Source organism: Girardinichthys multiradiatus, chromosome 4, assembly GCF_021462225.1.
Source record: "Girardinichthys multiradiatus isolate DD_20200921_A chromosome 4, DD_fGirMul_XY1, whole genome shotgun sequence".
Taxonomy (NCBI): domain Eukaryota; kingdom Metazoa; phylum Chordata; class Actinopteri; order Cyprinodontiformes; family Goodeidae; genus Girardinichthys; species Girardinichthys multiradiatus.
Genome location: NC_061797.1, coordinates 49203955 through 49223287, shown reverse-complemented (window position 1 = coordinate 49223287; position 19333 = coordinate 49203955). Strand labels below are relative to the sequence as shown.

At 42.8% G+C, this 19333-nt stretch overlaps 1 protein-coding gene and 1 long non-coding RNA gene across 5 annotated transcripts; one reads left to right on the top strand and one right to left on the bottom strand.

The window, feature by feature from the left end:
• The first annotated feature begins 1587 nt into the window (after window positions 1–1587).
• On the top strand, window positions 1588–18796 carry LOC124866993. Its single transcript, XR_007037965.1, has 4 exons — window positions 1588–1714; window positions 3670–3762; window positions 5456–5530; window positions 18378–18796. It is a non-coding gene; the product is annotated as an uncharacterized LOC124866993 (long non-coding RNA).
• On the bottom strand, window positions 5771–15716 carry kmt5b (lysine methyltransferase 5B). Of its 4 annotated transcripts, none has more exons than XM_047363141.1 (10): window positions 15516–15716; window positions 12614–12861; window positions 12381–12528; window positions 12123–12288; window positions 11925–12034; window positions 11067–11233; window positions 10953–10972; window positions 10738–10874; window positions 10272–10471; window positions 5771–9959 (listed from the first exon to the last, which is right to left on the bottom strand). In XM_047363141.1, exons 2-10 carry the CDS (start codon window positions 12774–12776, stop codon window positions 8464–8466), a joined length of 2607 nt encoding a protein of 868 aa, XP_047219097.1. In that variant the 5' UTR covers window positions 12777–12861; window positions 15516–15716; the 3' UTR covers window positions 5771–8463. The 4 variants fall into 4 exon arrangements, with proteins under 4 accessions (XP_047219097.1, XP_047219096.1, XP_047219099.1 ...); XM_047363140.1 differs by lacking the exon at window positions 15516–15716 and adding an exon at window positions 14959–15380; XM_047363143.1 differs by lacking the exon at window positions 15516–15716 and adding an exon at window positions 15159–15380.
• Window positions 18797–19333: the final 537 nt, after the last annotated feature.

Below are 19333 nucleotides of genomic sequence, written 5' to 3'. Positions count from 1 at the left end.
AAAATTTTCTTTAATACCTACAAATTCTCTCCTTAAAATTGTTCTTTCTTGTTCATATTTCTGACACTTCAATATTACATGTTCTATTATTTCCTCCTCTCCACAATAATCACATTTTCCTGTATTATGTTTCTTTATCTTGAACAATGTAGAATTAAGTCCTTTATGTCCTATTCTTAATCTTGTAATTAATCTTTCCTCTTTTCTGCTCCTTCTTCCAGTTCTTACTTCTCCTACTATCTTGTTGATTCTGTAAAACCATCTTCCTTTCTTTTCTTCATCCCACCTTTTTTGCCACTCTTTCCTGATTCTCTGTTTAATTATATTTCTTGCCTCTGACCTACTAATATTTATTATAAAGCTAATGTTGTTTTGTGTTGCCTTCTTTGCCATCCTGTCCACCATCTCATTCCCTCTAACTCCTACATGTGCTGGTACCCATAAAAACACTAATATTAATCCCATTCTTTGTATTCTAAATAAAGTATGTTTTATTTCCAACAAAATGTCTGGTCTACCCTCTGAATGATTATGTTGTATAGTTATTAATGCTGAACTTGAGTCTGAACAAATGATTGTTTTTAATGGTTTTATATCCTCCACCCACTGCACTGCTAATAATATGACTAATAATTCTCCTGAATATATCGATAATCCATCTGTAATTCTTTTTCCTACTTTTATTTTAAATTCTGGTATTACAAATGCTACTCCTATTTTTTCATCTGTTTTTGATGCGTCTGTGTAAATCTGGACATAATGATAGTAATTGTTTATATATTCTTGTATTATACTTGAATCTAATCTACATTTCGTATCCTTTTTCTTTTCCATCAACACCATATCCACCACTGCTTCTGGTAACAGCCACGGTGGCACTGCTGGCAAAGGCAACATTGAACTTATTTCTTTTTCATATATTTGAAATTTTTCTGCTATATTATTGATAATCCAACCAAAACTCTTAACTTGTTTTTTTTCTTTTTCCCAGCATGGTTTTAAAATATCACGTGTGGGATGATCTGGATTATTGCTTTGTAAGTTTATCCAGTAATTTATTGCTAACTGTTTCCTTCTTAAATCTAATGGCATCTCTCCCATCTCTACCTGAAGTGCTGCTATTGGACTGGTTCTGATTGCTCCTGTACAAATTCTTAAAGCTTGATGTTGTATATTGTCTAATTTTATAAGATGAGTGTTTGCTGCTGATCCATAAATTATATTTCCATAATCAATATTTGATCTAATTAATCCTGTATAAATTCTTTTTAATGATGTTCGATCTGCTCCCTAATCAATACCAGCCATACATCTCATAATGTTTAATATTTTTTTCCATTTATCTATGATTTTTTCTATATGTACTTACCATATAATTTTTTCCGAGGAAGCAGCTGCCAAACAGCGACATTCAAATAGCGCTGCGGGCAACCTGATTGGCTACAGCTGAGGCAGGGAGGCCGCTGATTGGCTGAGAACCGGAAGTGTAGGTTAACGGTTTGTTATTATTAAATTACGCTTTAACACCCGTTACTATGGTAACCAAAAGCTTCTTAAATAAAATCAATGTAATCATCTAATAATTAATTTGGTTTTAACTGTATTTCAGTTGGTTGTGTTCATTTTGTAAAGTGGTATGTGCTGACGTTATTTGATACACAATAAACACTTTTTTTACGTGGAAAACCCTTCATTTAAAGTCAAATACTCAGAGGTAACTATGTTTATTATTGTTATTTACTAATTATGTATATATGTATATAATTATGTATATTATACCAAAAATTATTTACTAATAATAGTAGGATTTACTTAATTTTATGAAAAAATGTCTGAAAACACATAATTAATTACAAACTGCATCACAATTAAAAACAAGTTAATTAGGATAAATAAAAATGGAATCAAGTCATTTTAAACAAATGACATCCACAAGTTAATGAAGTTTTGATTCAGGTCCAAAGAGGCACATTTAAATTAACCAAACCAAGAGACATTTATCCCAAAAACATCTAAACAACAAGTTAACAATGAAAGCAACACACCTTGGAGAGCACTCCAGAATCAGAATCAGAATCAGAAAAGCTTTATTGCCAAGTACGTTTTTGGACATACAAGGAATTTGTTTTGGCGTAGTCGGTGCAATACAGTACAAATTAAACAGTACAAACATATCTACAATATAATATAAATATAAGTGCACAGTTTTAAGTGAGTGAGAGTAAATATAGAGCAGTATAAGATGCAAGAGCAATACAACAGTGCAGGTGATCATTGTGCAAGTAAAGCAGGAGTCCAAGCTGAGCGTTAATGTAACGCATAGAGTTACAGGTTACAGGTGTCCTGTCAGCAAAAAAAGGGGGGTGTGGGGGAAAGGGAGAGTGTCAGGGTGGTTTCCGGGCTTTGTTAACCAGGCTGGTGGCAGATGGGAAAAAACTGTTCTTGTGGCGTGAGGTTTTGGTCCGGATGGACCGCAGCCTCCTGCCAGAGGGGAGAGTTTCAAAGAGTCTGTGACCAGGGTGGGAGGGATCAGCCAGAATCTTCCCGGCCCGCTTCATGGTCCTGGAGGTGTACAGTTCCTGGAGCGACAGTAGACTGCAGCCAATCACCTTCTCAGCAGACCGAATGACACTTATCCTTGGCTGTAGCAGCGGCGTACCAAATGGTGATGGAGGAGGTGAGGATGGACTCAATGATGGCTGTGTAGAAGTGCACCATCATAGTCTTTGGCAGGTTGAATTTCTTCAGCTGCCGCAGGAAGAACATCCTCTGCTGGGCTTTCTTGATGAGGGAGCTGATGTTTGGCTCCCACTTGAGATCCTGGGAGATGATGGTTCCCAGGAAGCGGAAAGATTCCACAGTGTCAATTGTGGAGTCACAGAGGGTGATGGGGGCAGGTGGGGCTGGGTTCTGCCTGAAGTCCACAACCATCTCCACTGTCTTTAGAGCGTTGAGCTCAAGGCTGTTCTGGCTGCACCAGTCCAACAGATGGTCCACCTCCCATCTGTATGCGGACTCGTCACCATCAGAGATGAGTCCGATCAGGGTGGTGTCGTCCGCAAACTTCAGAAGCTTGACAGACTGGTGACTGGAGGTGCAGCTGTTGGTGTACAGGGAGAAGAGCAGAGGAGAGAGAACACAACCTTGGGGGGAACCGGTGCTGATGGTCAGGGAGTCAGAGACGTGCTTCCCCAGCCTCACGCGCTGCTTCCTGTCAGACAGGAAGTCAGTGATCCACCTGCAGGTGGAGTCGGGCACACTCAGCTGGGAGAGCTTCTCCTGTAGCAGAACTGGGACGATGGTGTTGAAGGCAGAGCTGAAATCCACAAACAGGATCCTGGCGTAGGTTCCTGTGGAGTCCAGGTGCCGGAGGATGAAGTGAAGGGCTAGGTTGACTGCATCATCTACAGACCTGTTGGCTCTGTAGGCAAACTGCAGGGGGTCAAGGAGGGGGTCGGTGATGTCTTTTAGGTGTGAGAGCACAAGGCGCTCAAAGGTCTTCATCACCACAGAGGTCAGGGCGACGGGTCTGAAGTCATTAAGCCCTGTGGTCCTTGGCTTCTTGGGAACCAAGGACCACAGGGTCTCCATTTGAGACCAAATAAGAAAATCATTGAAATGATAGAAAAGGTTAGCAGGAATTTACATATTTCTCCTTCTGCCAAGCAGAATATTCTGGAACCAAGAGGTCAACATGCTGGGAATCAGCACACCCAGGCCCAGCTGGCTCACACTGAGCCCAGCCTTGACGTCCAGCAGCAGGTGAGCCCACATAGAGGTGGATTCCTCTTCTTTTATCTTGCACAGCCAACCAAGGTTGGACAATTAAGTACTTGGTCCCACAGAACTAGCCCTGGGGAGTCTCACCTATTCCTAACCCTGGAAAAATAGTTTAAGTACTTTGAATATGATGATAGGATGGAGAGGGACACGAATCGATGGTTTAAGGCCTTGTCTGCTGTGACAGTGGCTTTGCTCACATCTGTCATTGTGAAGAAGGGGAGGAAAGAGCAAAGCTCTGTTTATGCAGCTTTAGAGAAAAGGAGAGGAGCTCCATCACTCTGGGGAGATCAGACTAGAGCTCCTGCTCGTCCATATGGAAAGGAGTCTGTTGATCAGGGTGCTTCCTGGTCGCATCCCTTTAGGAGGAGACCCATGCCCAGAACCGACTGCAGGGATTATTTATCCCTTCTGGCCAGGGTACACCATGGGATCTGACAGAATGAGCTGGGGAATGTTGCTGAGATTTCCAGCTTTCCCTCCTGGCAATGTTACCCTGCAGCCTGATCTCAGATAAGGAGAAGACAATAGCTGGATGGCATTTGAGGAATTTCAGGGAGAAGCCAGAGCTGGACAGCTGTGATCCCTCAGACGGCTCTGCGTCTTCTCCAGGACATCGGAAAATATAAATATTTTAAAGGCAAGGCTGAGGAAGAAGGATGGACAGGTGCCGCCCACAACCCTGACGGGTCCCTAGCAAACCATGGAGCACCATGGGACACCGAGGATGTTTGCAGGCAGAATGGGATAAAATAACTCCTGGTATTCTTCATGTCTTGGTATGAAGCAGGAAAGGCTTCTGAGGAATGAGAGCTTTACAAAGTGGAGGTAATTCCACAGAAACATTTTGTTTTTGAAAAATGTTGCAGTCTGGAATGGAAGAATGGAGTAGAATTAAATACATTCTGAATTTTCCAAAGTTATAGTTATTTTAATTTGATTTTACATGGAGGTGTTCATGTTTTAAATGAAAGCAAGACAGAAAGCAGAATTTCCTGAGAGGATGAGAGAATGCTTGAAATCACAGATGTTTTATTTTCATCTTCCATATTTTCCACATGTAGAAATTCCAAAAAAGAAAATGCATATATTTCCAGACTGCAGGAACCCTGTTATACACTTCTAGATGGTTTTGTGTTTAATTTTGCTGCTCTAGGGTTTGTTTGAAGTAAAAAACTAAACTATTTAACTAGTCAGTCAGTCATTTTCTACCGCTTATTCCATGGTGGGTCGCGGGGGAGCTGGTGCTCATCTCCAGCAGTCTACGGGCGAGAGGCGGGGTACACCCTGGACAGGGAGCCAGTCCATCACACAAACTACCAAGCACACACTCATTCATACACCTAAGGGCAATTTAGAGAGACCAATTAACCAAACAGGCATGTCTTTGGACTGTGGGAGGAAGCTGGAGTACCCGGTGAGAACCCACGCATTTAACTAGTTTTTAATAATAATCTGAATATTTGTGTGTAGCTTCTAATTGGATTCCAAATGAGAAACAAGGACTTTAAAAATTAATGTGAGGAAATAAAAAAAGTTGTTTTCAAATGATTTTATTATTAGGCTAAAAAAATCTAACTGACCAAACTTGGTCCTGTGTTAAAAAGTAATTACACCCCTTTGTCAAGTCATGACTGAACTCTGATTAACCAGATTTTTGTTTTCATTTGAATAGCCACACCCAGGGAGACCTCAAAAGTAAACCTGGAACCGTGGAGAACCTTCACAAACAACACAAATTCTGCAGCAGGTTGGTTCTGATTGCTTGTTTCCCTAAATAAATGTCGTTTTCTGCATTTACTCTGGTTTTCTGGTCCAATATGATACTTAGATGATCTATAACATTGTGACCAAAACACTAAATCAGCAGGAATCTGTAAGGGTGTAAATACTTTGTCACAGTTCTGTAGGCCACAACTGTACCTTTGGGTTTGAAGCGAAGGGAAGAAACTGCTCCCATCTGTAAAGGTTGCACAGAAAAACTCAGAAACAAGAGTCACAAAGAAACTTTATATAGTTTTCAAGTATTCAAAACTGTTAAATAAGTACAAGATGTGTTCACATGATTTACATATTGGACAATATACGCACTGCCCATCTTTAATTCTCTTTACACGTTTCCCACTATCCACGCCACACGCCAAATAAAATGTCATCTATTCACATGTGTGTGTTTTTCGTTTTGAGTCCACTGGAGATCGTGACGGCGGTCTATCGGACACAGAGCACACGGACACACGGATACCTGGAAGAGTTTACAGTGTGTGAAGAGGAGACGAGACGTCTGATTGGCTGACGTAGAGGGAGGACAGGAGGCTGATTAGCTGCTGGTGATGTGAACAGTAACACGGAAACAGGGTTAACATTCCCAGCTGATCCCGCTCAGAACAGGAAAACAACACACAGACGGAGGAGGAAGGTGGCTCACTCCTCTGACCAATCACGGGTCAGTTTGGTGTCGAACTCAGCTACGTCTCCGAGGGACGAGATGCCGAGCGGACGTCAGAGAGGAAGCTTTTCCTCACTGAGGAGAAATGGGTTGATAAGAAACTGAAGACAACTTCTGGTAAACAAAAACAAACTGGTCGTCTTCAGCCCAATTCCAGCCACCGTCCTCCTGCAACTCTGGACAGGAAGTCTAAGTAGCACCACAGAAGAAGAGAGAACATAATTCTACACAAACTGTAGTGTCAGTGAACGCCACTTCATTTGCTTTAAACGGGATGAGTCAATGGGAATCTGGGAGAGATGAGCGGGATAACTCAGCTGGGGGACAGGAAGAGGTCGTTCTGTACATTAGCTTCAGATTTAAACATCAGCTCAGGCTGCTTCTGCCATGACGTGTGCCATGTTCTCATTGATGAGGAGGGCGAGGAAGAGGAAGCAGCGCTGCTTGTTCACGGCCAGATTTTAAAGTGGTTTTTGGTTTTACAGATGATGGAGCTGAACAGTTCCCCTGGAGGGAGTTCCATTAAAACAACGCTAAGAACCTGGTGGAACAGGAAACTTCATGAGAGGAAACGTTGCCGTTTGATCCAAGCTGCCGGGTTGTCTCATTTCCCAAGTCCAGAACCCAGAGCAGCTCAGTCACACAGCAAAGCAACAAAAGTCTGAAATCTCTACATCACAACATGCAGAACCACTCCTAGAATCGGCTCATTCTGAGTCCAGTCCTATCCACAGTTTGGGCTCAGTCAGGTCAGCTTTAGGCTGTTTGGACCCAAAACGCCACTAATTCAAACCAGTTCTATACACTCACAATGTCAAGATACCAGACTTTTCCAAACTCAATTCCAGGATTTGTTTGGCTAATTTTAGAACCACTTGGACTTCTAGAAACTTCTCTGTGCTCCAGAAAAAAGTTCCCACACAGAGCAGAGAAATCCAAAATAAAGATGGACTCTAGTAAAGTTCATCCAACAACCCCTCGGCTGTCAGGATTTTCACAGCGCACCAAACCCGCTCGGACTTAGAAGTATAACATGGAGCAAGAATGAAACATTTAGGAATCTGTGTTTGGAAAAGTCTGGGATCTCCGAATAATCTCTGGAAAAGACAGAAGGTCCATTTGATTCCAGGCTGGAGCAACAGCCAGATGAGAAGACACCAAATAAATGTTCTAAACCTGGAGATCGCATTTTAAAAGTTGATTAGTTTTTGCAATGTCAACCGAAACCCGTGTTCCTGTTTTGTTTGGAAAGACAAGGAAAAACGGGCCAATTTATCTTTGGATATTTGGACTTCCGACCTTCAGGTCGTGGAACAGGGAATAATGTGTCCATAGGTTTCCAGACTGAAGGAACCTGTTTAAACATCTCATGGAGGGTGTCGTGTTCCTTTCTGCTTCTCTTAAAGGAACCGTGCAGCCCGTTTGAAGAGAGCTGACCCCATGTTAAAAAACAAACTGCTGCTCCCTTCATTTAATGGTGGTTTATTATTCAACTACATGAAGTAATATGAACGATCCTAAAGATGTTCCAGAAATCAGGAGAAAAGGAGCTCCGGAATCTCAACGTTACCGCAGAACCTCCTGCTGCAACTCGACGGCTGCACAGAGTCACGGCTGACAGCATCAACGCCGTTACAGACTGGATGGAGACGCTGGACTTCATGGAGAGAAGACTGATGTTAACGGCAAACCCAGACCAACCTAAGCCCGTGGATAAGTGGCACCATTCAGAGAAAATAATCTCTACAGACAGACATGAATGTTATGATCTTCTCACTGCTGATTGGTGGACCTTCAGGAGGACAATGATGGGAACATGGCAGCAGAAAGACGAGCTGATGCTCTAATGCCTCTGGAGAAACGGCTCCACACACAGAGCACAAACACACTAAGAGACAAAACCAGAGAGAATAAAAACCTGCCAGGGAGACAGAGGGCATGATCACCAAACTGTACACTTTCTACACGTCCATGATGAAACAGAACAAGTGCATTCTCTTAAAGGAATAGTTCAACCTAAAACAAAGACTTAGTTTTCCCTCGAGACTCTGTCAGAGAGGGGACAGAACAAGTCCTGGTCCTGGTCCAGCGACAGGTGAGGAGACCAACTGGAAGTTCAGTGAAGAGCAGAGCTTTGTTTCAGGTCAACAGCACCCTCATTCAGATCCGTAATGATTCTAGTTTAGTTACTTCCAGTCCTTCAGCGGCGGCGTATTTACAGAAGCTCGGCAGCTTCAGGCGTTCAGCCTCAGAGACTGATCTTCTCTCCTCCTGGAGGAGATATCGATGTCTATGGAGTCTTTCCCAACGATGAGTCGGAGCCGCTTTGCCGGAGGAAGTGGAATGAAGTCGTCCTCGAACTCATTGTGGAAGTAGTCATCATCATCATCGTCGTCATCATCATCATCATCATCATCGTCATCATCATCATCATCATCATCATCATCATCCTCATCCTCTTCGTCCTCCTCGTCCTCATCAGATGAAGGTTCTGCCAGGGCTTTCTGGGTTCGATGCCCACCATTCCTGCTCTCCAGAACCTGAGCCACATCCCCGTTGGTGTGGTGGACTCTCCGAGCGTCGTCCTCCTTCCTCAGCTGGATCTTCAGCTTGGTGGCGTTGCCATGGACAACAGGAGCATAGCCGTTGTTCAGCTTGGCGATGTAGGAGCCTCCTTTGTCCTTGTCGTGGTCCTTGCTGAACTTGATGCTGATTTTGCTGGAGGAGGCGGGGCTGACGGTGGAGGAGCCCACGAGGTCAGCGGGGTCATTGGTCTTGCTGCTGCTGCTGTCCCTCCGCCGGCGGAGCGTCAGTTTGGGGATTCCCGTGCTGTTCTCCAGGATCAGCTGAGCGTCGTAGCGTGTGATCCGACGCTTCTTCTTCGCCTTGTCCTGTGAGCGGCAGCCGCTCTTGCTTTTGTCTCTGTGTAAGGACTTGTTGCCGTTGGCGACGCCGTTGTGCTCCCTGTGTCTGTCCGCGAAGCTCAGCAGCATGTTCCCGCTGTCGGAGAAGTTAGCAGTGTGTCCTGGAGCTCCAAGAGAAAACGGCTCGCAGTCCGAGCCTTCGCATTTAATGGTCCGTTCGGGCCGGAACCGCGACGGCCGTTTCCGGCTGGAACACGAGCTTCTCCTGGTGTAGCTGCCGCCTAAAACCGGCTGCTGCATGCTGACTCCGTGTTGGAGGTACTCGTCCATGTCTGCAGGTTCTGTTTTGATGACCACGCCACCAGGAACCGGGCTTAACCCGTCCATAGCACTGGGCTCCAACTTGGCACCCGTAGTTGGTTCTGGGTCCTTAACAAGGGTCCGTGTGGACCTGCGAGTTCTGTACATGGAGCACTGGCTGCCCTGCAAAGCTGGAAGACTGCCGTTTTCCTTGGCAGCATGCCGGGTCAGGCAGCCCCTCTGGCCGAGTGGCGCCGGCTCCAACCCGTCATTCTCCTTCTTCACGGTGATGCTTTTACACGACACCTTCGAGTCCCTGAGTCCCAGCTGAGCAGCTTCTCCTCGGGCCGCCAAGCCCCTCCTGCGGCTGCGTAACTGGACTTTACTGGGAGAAGGCTTGGACTGGGCTCTTAGTCTCTTTGGTACCCTGTTGTTGTTGTTTCCACGGGCCTGTTTGGAACATGAGGTAGAAAGGGTTCTGGACACAGTCTGTCTGCTTGGAGTCCTGTTTTTATACTTCAGGCCTGACGATGAAGACGATGAAGATGAAGTTCTTGTTCTGGCAGCTGCAGGAGAGACAGAGACGTTTGACCCACATTGACCTCTGAGCATAAAAAACACATTACCAATATAAAAACATTTAATATAAAATTAAGTACTAAAAGCAAAGGAAGCACAGAATAAATAGAAAATATATTTTAAATTAGAAAATGAGAACAATTATAAAGAAACATTTAATAAAATAGGGAATATATTTTTTTAAATATTACAGAAGACAAAATCAATAAACATGAAGCACAGATGAAAACATGTAACGGTTGTCTGTAGATATCAGTCAAATATTCACTTATTTCTGATCAGTCATCAGAGAACCTTACATTGATGTGTTTTTGGCATTTCCTGAGAGTCTACGTCGGTGTGGGAGCCCACAGAGTGGCTGTCCGAGCTCCTGGTTCCTTCTCCGAGTTTCTTCAGCCTGTTGAGCCGCTTGTCCGTTTCCCGCAGCCCGTACTTACTGTTGATGACGGGAACCTCCACCGGCAGTCCAGCTTTGGATTTGAAAGCACCGGTACCCCGTCTGCAGGACACGGAACAAAAATGTGTTTAGTTTCCTTCGTTATGGGTCAGAATTTGGGTTTATATTTACTCAACGTTCTGACTTTGTCTTTCATCACGTTCAGTCAGTTTGAAATACTTTTGAGGAATTTTTAACCAAATTTCAACAATCGTTCTGACCTTCAGACAAAAATCGAAACTAATTTGAATGCACCCGATGTTTTAAAGTCAGACAACGATGCGTCCAGATCTCAGTGGACCAAAAACACTGCCTGATTTTCTGCTGACCTTTCACACGTATAACATTCACAAAATTCATTGTTTTCCCCAAAGAAGCCGTCTCCATAGTAACAGGAGATTTCCTCTCCGGGCTCGATGTCCCTCAGGACCTTCACGCAGGCCGTGTCTCGCCCCGTCGACACAAACTGGAAAGAGAAAAGCCTGTTCAAACCGTTTTTAAAGCTGAGGACTGACAACCAATCAGAGAGCTTCCAGCAGCCTACCTTGCAGTTCGGCCGGCAGTCTAAGACAGAGAAACAGACTGAAATTAGAGGCCGTATTTAATGAAACTCGCAGATCTGGGTTTTTAGAGCGTGGCTGCAGGTAAAGATGCGTACCGTGATTGATGAACGCCGCGGGGCCGAGCCACAGCTGGGCGCAGTTCTTACGTGTCGAGTACATAACGCTGAAGTCGTTCTCGCCATGTCGGAGCAACAGGTTCTCCTCGCTCTCCGACAGCTCGGCGATGCAGCCCACCAAGAACTCGATCTTATCGTTTCTTTTCCTGAGAAAACAAAAAAAAACTCACAGAGGTGAGCCTCTTCGTGTTCCAGCTCCCCCTCTGTGGATTTCCTTTTATCAAAGTTTCCGACCATCTGGCTTCACTTAGTAAATAAAACTAAAGAGATATTTGCAATAGTATTCACACCCCTTGAACTTTTTCATGTGTGTCACATTAAAACCGCAGCAATGTATTGTATTAGGATTTTATGTGACAACACAAACTAGTGCAGAACGGTAAAGTAGAAGGAAAATGACACATGGTTTAGACATGGGTAACTCTGTGGGAGCTGCACACATTCACAGCTCAGGTGGAAGAATCTATTCACAAACCTGAAGACTGGAAGGAAGAAACCCAGAAGAAGTTGTTTGTAGTTTGCCACAAGCCATGTAAGCGAAACAGGAAGAAGGTGTTCTGCTCACAGAACATCTTCATGCAAAACACTACAAATAGTGGAAAACTAAAACCGGACATCCCTCTGAACACACCATCTCCACAGTAAAACATGGTGATGGCAGCATCATGCTAGGAACTGAACGGGAGCTTCACGAGCCAAGAAAACCTCTGAACAACCTTCAGAAAGCCAGAAGACCTGTGGATCCAAAGTCTGGATCACAGCAAGGAAAGACAGCAGGAAAAAAGAACAGGATCAGTCATTGTTAATCAGAAACAACAAGCAGTAGCATGATCTCACCATTCCTTTGTGGCCACAATTTTAGCTCCATTCTGCTCGGACGAATAACGATTACACGGCAGAATCTCGAAGCCGCTGTCCGCTGTGAACATCCGCAGGTAGACAAACACCTGCAGGGAACATAGAGTTAGAGCCTGGTGGAACAGACGGCTCCGTCAGCGGGGAGGAAAACTGGGCAATGTTGCTTGAAGTGTTTACATGCTGCTTGAAGAGATTCTCCTGAGCCTTGGACTTGTGAAGACAAAGATTTCGGCACCAGTCTCCTGTCGTCAGAGCTTTGTAAGCCTTCTCCAAGTTGTCGTGTTTTTTGAAGCGCTCAATAATTTCCTTCAGCTCCTCCTGCCTTCCTTTGATTGGTCTAAATCTGTTTGGAAACATTTGAAAAGAGACAGATGTAATAAGTGCAGCTACCTTACAGGGAACCTGGTGTTCTGCTGCATTGAAGATCGAGCGGACCTTGTGTTCATTTTGTGAGTCTGAAAGCCCAGATATGGGTCCAGGATGAGGCTCGTGGTCAGGTCATCGTTCTCACACAGTTCCTTAGCGGTCATCCCTGAGGAGGGCACATAGCGCCGCTCGGCCTCCAGACTGGCACCATTACACCCTGGAAGAACCACACGCAGTCCTATGTTAGGTTCCTGATCCTGCAATAATTCACACGTTTCACTGCAGTGTTGCTCTGAACTCACTGCGGCTACATCTGCGGTTTCTCGGGTGGCTCTTTCTGTGTCGCAGCGACGTCCGCTGCAGATGCTGGGAGCGAGCCTGGCTCCCTGGTTGCTCGCTGGTCAACTTGTTCCCGTGTCGTCTGCCATTTAATACCATGTTCTTGGATTCGCCCAGCCACTTCATGCCCACAAGCCCCCTGCTCCAGTTTCATTTAGTCACTCAGTTTAAGGGGTGCTTTTGAGTGGGGAAGACTGGCCTCTGGAGAAACCTGGAAGCAAAACAGAAAGCAGACGTGAAAAACCCAACATACGTTAAAACTGGTTCAGGTAAAAAGACGATTAGCTTTGGTAGAAAGTTTTACATTTATTAGGGCTTAAAAACCCTCCCTAAGCAAGAAAAACATGATCATCTGCTAATGATTGTGAGGTAAATGATCAAGATCTGATGACCGAATGTGCTGACAAAAATTATTCTGCAATTTCGCAAACATAATTTACACTTTTCTTCATTAGTTGAAAGCAGAGAATTGTTTTTTAAATATACATGACCACATATGTCAAGAAACGTAATATTAACTGATGATAAAGAAGAAACCAATTCAGAATTCAGCCACTTGGATTCAAGAGTCAGTCTCAATTTCTGACATCAGACAGCCAGTCAATCATGAGAGAAGGAACTCCAAAGAACTGCAACTTTAAGCATCATGTTAGTTTGGAGTGGTCCTGCTGCGCCACCCAGTGGTAACCCCTGATACTGTCACCTCCACTCAATCCTCTGATTCTCTAAGGTCATAGCCATGCAATTAATGCCAAGAAGTTCCTTTAAATGAGCCCTGGAGCAGACTGTCAGCTACAAGAGTAAGAATGGTGCTACATAACATCTGCATGAATCTGCATGAATGCTAGACCCAGTGTTACCCAGCAAAACATTGTCCTTAACTTCCTCCCGGTGCCATGTCGTCCCTAGACAGTACATGCGGACCTCATCCTGCCAGACCAGCTTCTGTCATTGTTCTGTCCACTATAGGAGCTTAGGGTGGTGGACACGAGTCAGCCTGGACTTCCTGAACGGATCACAACTGGACAGGCCCAATGCAACAAACTGGGATGCTCTGTGTACTGTGTTCTGACACATTCTATCAGAACCAGCAGGTACTTTTTCAGCAGTTTGACCTGCAGCAGCTCTTGTGCTGGATCAGAACACACTAGTTCTCTAGTACAGGGGTTCCCAACTAACAAAATAACTGTGGCCAAGACTTTAGATCCCACTACAGTTTGAAAACACAAGCATTCCTACCAAGTTGTTTAATCAGAAAAATAACAAAAACTGTAACATCAGCTAATATATTGCTTGTATTTATTTGCAGGTGCAGTTTTGATCTGTTCTAATATTTCTGGTACAAATATGCTTAACAAATATCATTGTTATTTACTTACATTGATGATGTGGATCTTAGGACCCCACACTTTGGGAATGATTGGGTTGGCATTTTATTCTTTGGACTATTTTTGACTGAGAACATTCAAACATAACTGGTATTGTTCATTCCTCTTAAAACATTCATTTTAACGTCAATGAAAAGCATTTTATGTATATATATTTCAGCCAGTTTTGACTTTGTCAGTCGTCATGTTATGATCATTTTAAGTGATCTTGCAGCGCCCCTCAGTTGTAACCTCAAGCACTGCAGCAGCTGTCAGGTGAACACTCCTCTTTACTGTAATTCGCCATTTAAACCCCGCTTTGTTGTGGTTTAAATGGTTGATTACTTAAAGTTTTCTTATTTAAAGCACAGATATGGAGGAATGTGTTTAATCATTAGTCTAAGCTATGAATGCTTCGTGTTATTAGCTGTCACGGCTAACGTTAGCACCAAACAAACAGCATTCCGATCAGGATAATGAGGCTCCGGGAACCCGGAAGGCCACAACAACGGTGAGGCCGACTGTTGACAGGCTGCGTTGCTTTCGAACCAGCAACCGTCAGAACCACTGCTAGAAATGTAGCCCCAGGCCCGTCTATCCGGACCGGCGTGACAGCACAACACAGCAGCTGCAGTCCCAGAAAAAGACCCCATAATTCCCCGCGGAGCATCCCGGCTGCTAACGCTCACCAAACACACCCTGGTTCAATCTAAACAAACCGATTTAAAGAGCCGTAAAAGCAAACCGTAACACCCGTCCTATGCTAGCTACACCCTCGGCAGAATGCTAAACGAGCTTTACCGACGTAGCTCTCCATTTTTAAACAATACATCGATAAATATTTGATCCAGACTGGAAGCTGGACTGTTCTGGGTGTTAGGAAGCGAACTAAAACGGAGCTATGTCCCGGCGGAGTTCGACTGTTCCCCGACACTCACTGCTGCTTTAGCTCCGGCTGCTCCGTTAGCGTTAACTCCACTGGCTAATTGTCTTCCTTCCAGAAGGGTTAGCTGCAGCCGAGAGGAGCGAGCCTCCAGCGGCCGCCAGAGTCAGCGAGAGTCCCGGAACGGTTATTCCTCAGAGTACCTGCTAGCTGAGAGCTTCCACGCGTTTAAATGTCCACGACACGCAGAGTACTCACAATAAAATTGGTTAAGGAAGAAAATAAAAATAAAACAATCCCGAAAAGAAACAACAGTCCTTCTCCAAATCCGTCACGACATCCGCGACAAAAATATCACAGCAAAGACATTATTGTTTTTTTCTTTGGAAATTAACATTAAAATTCAAGATGGCGGCCTGGCACAGGCGAGAGAGAGAGCCGCGTCACAACCCTCCGACAGAAAATAGATCCCCGAAATACGCCAGCAGTCCTGTCTCATCAGCGCCGATAGGAGACACTGCGCGTGAATCGGCTGGAGTAAAACACGGGGAGTGGACACCGTGGACAACTTTTCTTCTCATTAGTCATGTAAAAGAGAAATAAATATGTTTATACCGGGTTTTTTTTTCCAGTCGGATGCACACACAAAAGTAGTGCTGCATAAACAAACATCTTTACGCTCCAGAGTCCAGAGGTGGAGAGATTTGGTTCTGATAGGAGAACCGCAGTCGAACCCAACCAGAATAGACGAAGTTCGGTCCTAAAACATGAACAGACTGTTTAACTTCTGCTTTACGCACAGACCCGCTGTTAAGGGTGGAGGCTGCGGGTTGATACTTCCGTCTGTTTGGACAGGTGTTTTATTAAGATTAAGTTTCTTTCATTTTGGAAAGTCTTTTTTTTTTTCTTTTGGATTATTGTGTTATCATTTCCAAGTAATTAGATGTTTTACCTGTACGTCTGCGTATTTCTCATATTTGAATTTATTTTAGATTGCTTTTACTTTGTCCAAATTTTAGTATGTTTGATATATTTTTATTTATTTTATTTTCATGTTATACGTTTTAAATTACGTTTCATTTTAAATAATTTATGGAAAAGTAACTTTAACATTAATTTATTTTGTTGTTTTTATTTTATTATTGGCAAATTTCATTTATTCGCTGAAACTTAAATATAGTTTCACTTTGCTTTTTTAGAATATTTTTTTAAATTGGGATTACTGTATTCTATTTAAATTACATTTTTATTTTTTATTTAAAGTGTATTTTATTCATCATAATTAGAATTTTTACATTTTATATTTTTTAATTGTGAAATTACTTTAATTGGAACTATTTTACGTTACAGCTAAAGGCTTTTTGTATATTTGTTTAATTAGAATTTAATTAGCATTCAAGCTTATTTTAGTTTACTGTATCATATTTGAATTAAATTATTTGTTTTACCATATTTCATATACATTTTATTGTACTTTGATTTTATGTAATGTATTTTGAATTCTGTTTATTTTAACATATGGAATAGAATAGAATAAATCTCTATTGTCCACTAGATTGGAATTGCCTTTGGCTCACCAACATTCATGACAAACTGAAAATGTTTAATATATTTAAATTTATTTTAAAATTCAGTGAAACTCTGGTAATAATGCAGTTTTAAATCTGGACAGAGCTGTGACAGAAATTATGCCAATCCTCACAGAGATATTCATTATTCAATCAGTTAGAGCCGGACTGAAATTATACAAGAAACTGGGCAGAATTTGACTTGAAGGCCCCCTTCCAGTTAACCCATTGGCAACAAATGGAGTTTTGTTTAAGGGTAATCGTATCATACGTTTTTATTCTGTATGATCCAGAGGTGAGCAGCTAGTCAGACCTCTACCATCTTAAAAAAAGTGAAATCTCATTTCAGATCAGTTTATGTAAATACTATTTTACGAACCAATAAACTGTTGTCATGTTTGCATCATGTCTTCGCCTGGCCAACCATCTGAATGGCTTCTACTGCAGACATGACAGGAAGCCGTTCACACCTCAAATCATCTCCTCCACATCCCATTCAGGAACAAGTTCTTCCCATAAAGTAACCAACCCCCTACCTTCAGATCTCCGAGGAAGATGTAAACAGGCTCTTCCAGCGCATGAAAACAAAGAAAACTGGAGGACCTGATGACGTCTCCCCATCATGCCTGAAAGGTTGTGCAAATCAACTCGCTCCGATCTTCACAAGGATCTTCAACAAGTCACTGGAGAAATGTGAGGTCCCCTCCTGCCTCAAATGATCCACCATCATCCCGGTTCCCAAGAAACCCACCATCCTAGGATTAAATGACTACAGGCCTGTAGCCCTGACGTATGTGGTCATGAAATCCTTTGAGCTTCTGGTGTTGAAGCACCTGAAAGACATCACAGGCCCCCTGCTGGACCCCCTGCAGTTTGCTTACCGAGCAAACAGGTCAGCAGATGATGCTGTTAACTTAGGTCTACACTTCATTCTGCAACACCTCGACCGTCCAGGGACGTACGCCAGGATCCTGTTTGTAGACTTCAGCTCGGCCTTCAACACCATCATACCAGACTTCCTCCACCAGAAGCTCACCCAGCTCAACGTCCCAGCCTCCACCTGTCAGTGGATCAACAGCTTCCTGACGGACCGACAGCAGCAGGTGAGACTGGGGAGCATCTTCTCCCAATCCAGATCAATAAGTACTGGTGCCCCCCAGGGGTGTGTTTTATCCCCACTCCTCTTCTCTCTGTACACAAATGACTGCACCTCATCGGACTCGTCCGTGAAACTCCTTAAGTTTGCAGACGACACCACTGTCATTGGACTGATCCAGGACGGTGATGAGTCTGCATACAGACAGCAGGTGGATCGGCTGATACACTGGTGTGGTCAGAACTACCTTGAACTGAACCCACTCAAGACTGTGGAAATGGTGGTGGATTTTCAGAGAACACCACACCCATACACTCCCCTCACCATACTCAACAACAGTCAGATTCCTTGCTTGTATGTACGAACTTGGCAATAAAGCTGATTCTGATTCACAACTAAAACATTTCCAAACTGCTTAGGAGACAAGCTGAGAAGCCCGGAGTACTTTCTATGAGAAGTTACAGTGCTTTAAAATCCTTCACATAACATTTAGCTGTCCCAACTCATTAAATAAGGTCTGTTTTCAAAAAGACACCCAAAAAATATTATGAACAAATCCTAAGGAGGAATATGGTTCGTTAGTTAATTGGATCCTAAATAAAACTCCCGACATTTCAGTTATGGCCAAGCCAAGATTATTAGTGGTCCCCATCTGCCCACCCTTTACAAAACCTTGTGCCATCCCTAATAAAACACAAATGCAAATAAATAAAGACTTAATATTCTAGTTTCTGTGATGTTCAGTGAAATATCTGAAAGTCAAACAACCCTCTCATTGCAGTGATGTGCTCTGACATGTTGTTACATCTGCAGATCACAGCCAAGCTTGCTCCTGCCTCTCAGAAGAGTCCATGAACCTTTACTTTTGTCCTGGAGTGCGGCCCAGAATCATCTGCAGGAACCTGAACTCTGTGGGCGTTGATGTTACGCAGCGCGGCGTGTTTTTAGCGTGTGGGCTGCATCTGTGTGAATTAGCTGCTGCCATGGAAACCACCTGACAGACTCCTGACCTTCTCCTCTCTGACTGAAATGATGCTGGAATCTAAGCTCAATAAAATCATAATTAAACTATATATTTATAATTAATTTAGTTTGAGTCTCAAGCAACGTCAAAAAGCGATGAATATTCCAACTAACAATCTTCACAGTATTCATTCCAGCTTTCATAAACTTTCATTTAATCATAATTCCTGGATTTTAATTCAGTTTTTATTGTACTTTATTTTGTTGCAAATTTATTGAATGTAGTTACATTTTTTACTTTAAAATAACTTAAGATATTTTACTGTTACTTTGACTTCTTTATTTTTTCTATATAGTAATTAAATTTGAATTCTGCAACACAATGTATTTGAGATTTTTTTTAATTGTATTTTGATGCTAATTCGTTCTTGGTATTTTTATAGATTATAATTTAATATAAAGGATTTTGTTTATATTTAATTGAATTTGTTGAAAATGTTTATTTCTTTTTATTTTATAGCAACATTTTTATTTTTACGGAAGCTCATTGCAGATTAACAATGAGAAAAGATGTCTATTTTTTCTTTGGTGAGCAAACAGCCTCCATATTTTTCAGATTTTTGTATTGGGTTTAACTTAATTAACTTGATTTACATTAAATTGTAATATATTTTGATTTAATTAACAGTAGGTTGATTTTAGTTATATTTTAAGTTATTGTTTTATTGTATTTACGTATATTTTACTTCTGTATGTTTTGTATAAATTTTTTGAATTCAATTGTTTTATTGCTGTAATTTAATCTC

Coding starts and splice junctions, on each gene's coding strand:
- kmt5b (XM_047363141.1), bottom strand. CDS start 12,776: ATGAAGTGGCTGGGCGAATCCAAGAACATGGTATTAAATGGCAGACGA. Junction 12,289..12,380: donor ACTCACAAAATGAACACAAG/GTCCGCTCGATC, acceptor GTTTCCAAACAG/ATTTAGACCAATCAAAGGAA. Junction 11,234..11,924: donor ATTGTGGCCACAAAGGAATG/GTGAGATCATGC, acceptor TTGTTTTCTCAG/GAAAAGAAACGATAAGATCG.